This window comes from Harmonia axyridis, chromosome 2 (genome assembly GCF_914767665.1).
Source record: "Harmonia axyridis chromosome 2, icHarAxyr1.1, whole genome shotgun sequence".
NCBI classification, from domain to species: Eukaryota; Metazoa; Arthropoda; class Insecta; order Coleoptera; family Coccinellidae; genus Harmonia; species Harmonia axyridis.
The window spans coordinates 47,619,946-47,625,723 of NC_059502.1; the positions used below are offsets into that span (position 1 = coordinate 47,619,946).

General features: G+C 35.0%; 1 protein-coding gene across 1 annotated transcript; it reads right to left on the reverse strand.

Moving 5' to 3' along the window:
- Positions 1-1,643: 1,643 nt before the first annotated feature.
- LOC123673356 lies at positions 1,644-3,032 on the reverse strand. The gene has a single exon (XM_045607842.1). It carries the CDS (start codon positions 3,030-3,032, stop codon positions 1,644-1,646), a length of 1,389 nt encoding a protein of 462 aa, XP_045463798.1.
- Between the last annotated feature and the right edge of the window lie 2,746 nt (positions 3,033-5,778).

Genomic DNA, 5,778 nt, shown 5'->3' on the forward strand with positions numbered 1-5,778 from the left:
TATATATATGTATATATATATTGTTAGAGGATATCTTTAGAATCGCCTCATTCGAATACAATAGAATTGGTGGCTGCGGGTATATAATTACTCTATTAAGTGTGTAATATCTTCATCAGCGAGAAAAACTCCACCTATATACGAATAACTCCAGAGATTTATGCTTTATGTATCGAAATATTATCCAAGCTCATTTTATTGCCGGTAGCAGGCCTAATGTAAAAACGAATGAGTCATTCAAATGCCACAATACATTCAGCCATTGAAACAGCAGAAGAAACAATACTGTCCGACATGGCAATGGCTTTGAACGAACAATTATCGAGATTTACGAGATATCGCGGTTGGATATGTGCGTAGTATGAGAAAACGCTGTCTCAATATCAAGGAGAGGATTTTTGCATTTTCCACGAATATACCGAAACGATGTTTCTTAGCGGGATGGCAAAAACACGACATCGCCTTTTCTTTGAATTAGTAGCTTTAAATCACGATCATACATTCATTGTATCTTTTAGGAATATACTTCGTTTGATTTAATCATTCAATTTTATGTTTTACTTTTTTGATATCCAATATTTGCTTTGGAATATGAATTTGTACGTACATATTCAATGAATAACATATTCTCCTTTAGATTCACAGGGATTTAACTTCCTTGATGAAGTTTAAAATGAACTTTTCTGAGATCCTCAATCCATTTATAATTAACATTCTATAAAATACCGGAAATTCATGCCTTAGTTTTCATGATTGTCTTGTCCTCATCTAATGAAAAAATCGAAATACAACTGAACGAAAAATATGAATTTGCAGATGCCGAAAGAGTTCGAATATACTTGTAACATATAATTTCGCCTCATCGTTTCAACATTGGAATGGTGAAAAGGTGTTTGCAATTTCTGTAATAATGGTCATCATGGAGGAAAATGCATATAAACACTGAATCGTGAATGAGATGAAATATACAGGCAGTTATGGTTAGCCTATTACCACGAGGCACTCTGAATCTCATCCTATGTGATCTATGGAAGTTCTCAATATGGGACGTGTAGATATTTCCATAACTGAGATTTTCGTTTAACCTAGCTGTTGTTTGTGGAGCATCCTAGAAGGATGATTAGAATGTCAGCATCTACAGTCTTGTACAGTGCCGGTTTCAAAAAAACAGAGAATCGAAATAGTTGTGGTGGAAAAGTATGGTCTTTCAACTGATTCCCTCGTTAGTGTGACTCAAAGACTTCCGATCCCATTTTGTGGGGCTATGTTCAGTTATTGGATTATGCAGACAAAACAGTAACTCCTGATTCATTTGAAGCAAATATTCAATGAATTATCGTCATTTATCGGAAAAAGTGGTGGTCAATCAGATCGAATAGATATGTAACTCGTAATCACGGCGATTATATTTAAAAGATAAATGCTATGAAATCATCGACCAGATTATAATAATCTGGTCGATATTTCATATATATATATATATATATATCTATATATATATATATATATATATATATATATATATTTTTTTTTTTTTTTTTTTTTTTTTTTTTTTTTTTTTTTTTTTTTTTTTTTTTTTTCACACTCTCGTGGGTTCAATTAGATTCGCCGGGTGCTAGCACCAAGGCGAGATCCTCTGAGTCCTAATGAGGATAGACCACCTGCCGAATGATGTTGACCGTCCCCAGTATTACGGCTTTCTGCATCCAACATAATGCGTTGATGGGGAGTTGAAGTTCTCGTATGTGTTGTACGGTTTTTCTGTGGACGAGTCCATTGCAGCTTATTATCATCGGCTTTATTTCCACCTTCTGCAGCCTCCACATGCTCTTCATTTGTCTCGCTAGTGCCTCGTATTTGCTTGTTTTGTCTTTGTAAGCCTTCATGAGGTTCTGGTCAAAAGGCACCGCGAAATCGATTATGGTAGCCTCGTTTTTCTTTTTATCCCAAATAACGAGATCAGGCCTGTTGTGCTCCACCCCTTGATCCGTCGCAATTGGAATGTCCCAGTATATTTTGACATCGCTATTTTCTAGAAGTGCCTGTGGGTTGTACAAATGATGTGGAGTAAAGTTTTTTATGAGGAGTTCTTTCAATCCCAGCAGCTGGTGCACCACCTTGCCCATGTTATTGTGTCGGCTGAGATATTTAGTCCCCGCTATCGCTGAGCATCCCGATGAGAGGTGCTGCACTGATTCCTCTTCCTGGTTGCAGAGTCTACACTTTGTGGTTTCAACACGCTGCTTCATTATATGTTTAATGTAGACTCGAGTTGGTACAACTTGGTCCTGTATGGCCAGGAAGGTCCCCTCAGTTTGGGGGAACAAGTAGCCCTGCGTAAGGTAAGTATTTGAGCTTTTCATGTCCACCTCTGGTTGGTGGAGGCTTGTGTAGAAACGGCCATGTAGTGGTTTCGTTTGCCAGTTTCTTTTCCACTTCTCTTCTAGCTCTTCTGTTTCAGGTTCTGCTCTTTCTGCTGCGTTAGGGGTGCGAGAATCGAACATAGCAGATACCAGCCGGTGCAGAGGTAAGGTCTCGTTGCCAAAATACCGTTTTAAGTTATTTTTTTCTTTTAGGTCGGTGATCTCTATGCTAGTCAGTCCTCGACCTCCTTCGCTGCGTTGTATATATAGCCTCTCTATCGCCGAATTTGGGTGCAACATGCCGTGCTGCGTGAAAATTGCTCTCACTCTTCTATCCAGTCTTTCCAGGTCTGTTTTTGACCAGTTTAGGATTCCAGCAGTGTATGAGAAAGCCGGTATTGCCCATGTGTTAATGGCTGTGATTTTGTTTTTAGCTGAGAGCTGTGTGCTCAGTATTTTCCGCACTCTTGTTATCATTTGCTCTTCGACTTCTCTCTTGTTCTCCTGTTGCTTAATCTCATACGTCTGCTGGACTCCAAGATATCTGTATCTTCTTTCCTCTCCCAAGTTGTTTATGATCTGTCCATCTGACAGGATTATGTCTTCTCTTCTGCTCAGCTTACCTCTTATCACCTCGACCTTTGCGCATTTTTGCAAGCCAAATGTCATATATATATATATATATATATATATATATATATATATATATATATATATATATATATAAGATATCTAGATTAAGAGCCTTTTAGAAATATAAATATTTGTTTAAGGGTATTGAGACTCATGTATCATTTAGGTAAAAGTGTACTCTTTTTTCTTCACCAAGCTTTCGCAATTTATTTATTGCATCTTCAGGGCTTCTACAATTACAGATATAGTTTATATAAATAAAATTTATCTACTATAATTTGTTTGTTATTACCGAAATTGAGGTTATGTATTAAAACTTATTGAGTTGTGAGCTCGACATTGCATATTACAGGTATAAAACTAATTTGATATGGAAATAAATTTACACGAATACATTTTAAAAACAACAATGTGATTTGTTTTGATTTGGGTTATTTCGTCTTTTTAATTAGTTGTCAATATGTCTCGGTGACAAGTCAGATTGATATGTTTTTAATCGTGATTTTCTTATCATTCATCTAATGGACCGTCGTAAAATTCATATTCTTTTTCTTTTTCTAGCAAATAGCTGTAAATATTGCTGAGTTTTTTGTATCAGATTTCTTGTTGATATTATTTTCATATTTATTAATCTGGATCATCTCATGAATCAATCTCTTTTGATAGTTTCTTTCCGTTTTGAGTATTTCAAAATTTTCAAAATCAATTTTATGGTCCAAGTTTTGAGCGTGCGTTGTAAGTGCACATCGATCTTTCTGTTTTGTGATATCCGATCTGTGTAGAGCTATTCTACCTTTAACCCACTGGGAAGTTTGACCAATATACATACCCTGACAATCTTGACATTTTATCTGATACACTACATTACTTTTTAATTTGTTGGTATTGGGTCTTTGAGATTACTATATAATGATTTTATTGTTTTTTCATTGTAGGTTGCCAATAGAACTTTTTCATTTTTGAAAATATATTTAATTTTCAAGGTCAGTTTGTTTATATTCGGGAATGATGCATAAAATTTTTCCACTGTGTCATTATTCTCCTGTTGTCTACGTGACTAACGTTGATTTTGAGGGATGTAAGACCATCTCTGCAGAGAGAACCCTCACATGTAGGATAATCCGTGAAGCACTCGAGATCGAAAAACGACACAATTGTCTCAACAAACGGGATGATGGTCAAAGATTACCCAACACTTGGAAACCTTTGATTTCCCGTCTCATGGCAACACATCGATCGATAACTCAGCCCCCGACAACAACCCGATCGACAGTTCAGCTTCATACCACCCGTATCAGGCTCCCAGTTGCCACCTGTTCGATAACAACCCGACGACTCGAAGTCACGTGACATCAACATCGGTTCCTGCACAATCGATAACAACTCGATCGACAACAAACCGATCGAAAACAACTCGATCAATAACAACTCGATCGATGACAGCTCGATCACACACTCTCACCGAACTCAGAACAAATGCGATTGTTAAAAGATGCCATGAACCAATTTCATTTTTTTCATATTTGGTTCATGGCATTTTTTAACAATCGCATTTGTTCTGAGTTCGGTGAGAGTGAATTACTGGGACCAATGTGATTTAATGCTACTCTATGTTTCAATTGTCATGTGCGTGTATTCTGTGGCAAGTCTGGTTGACAACATTTTTGACAACCTCTCATTTGATTATTCTGTTTACTTTGTTCACATGATTAAAATTGATTTATACTCCTTTGCTAACGAAATATCAGATCTTTTTTCGCTGAAGTTGTTGATGTTCTTGTTCTTTGCTTTCTTGAGAGCTATTGATTTGTGTTCAAATAAGATCTTTATTACTCTGTATTTCGAAATGTACTATTTGTATTGTTATTTTTATATATTTTTACATGCTTGTGATGTATCATGTTTTGACTGTTTTCTATTGCTATTGTAGAGTCCTGAAGAAGGTCCCCATCGGGATCGAAACGTCGACTAAATGGAATAAATAAGAGTGACATTATAACACTTATCAATTTTCCCACACCCCTTATCAAATTTACTACTATTGTTGTATATTGAGAATTAAAATATATATATATATATATATATATATATATATATATATATATATATGAGGTTCGTAACGCTTCACTTATTCAAGTAGTTGAATTTATCAACAGAATCATTGTATTGTAGATTTTTGGTTATTTCAATTAATCAATTTACTCTTCCATTCATTATATGGAAAAATTAGCCTTATGAAATCATAAACACCTCACAGCAAACTGTTTCCGGTTGGATTTAACTTGAAGGGGTTCAAGATTCTCTTTGAAAAAAGGTCATCTGAAACTTCTCTGTATCTAGTGAGCAATCATCTTCACGAAATAAGTCACGAAGGAAAATCGTCGTCCAATTAAATTCATTATGGTGTTTTTCTGAATTATTCGATAAATTATTAGGAGATCTGAAAAAATACAATAATTATTCAATATATTATTTATATTATATAACTTAGTAACTTACTGACGCCGAACTATGTTGTTTCTTATTGAAACATAAAATATTTTCGAATCAAATATCGAATTATTCCATTTGTTTGCCAAACATAACCACAATTCTTCGAGATTTCTCAAATTTTCAGTTTGGCCATGCGCATAGAGTAATAAACTCTGAGGCCATGCGCAATAGTTCAAATCGTTCATAACATACGGTAATCTAGCATATTATGACTTATTTTATTATACAAAATTCGATTTAACATTTCGGATGATACAAATTATTACATTTAATGAAATTCATAATTAAA

What these genes read in the sequence shown, in the direction of transcription:
- LOC123673356 (XM_045607842.1), bottom strand. Translation starts at nt 3,032, where the DNA reads ATGACATTTGGCTTGCAAAAATGCGCAAAGGTCGAGGTGATAAGAGGT.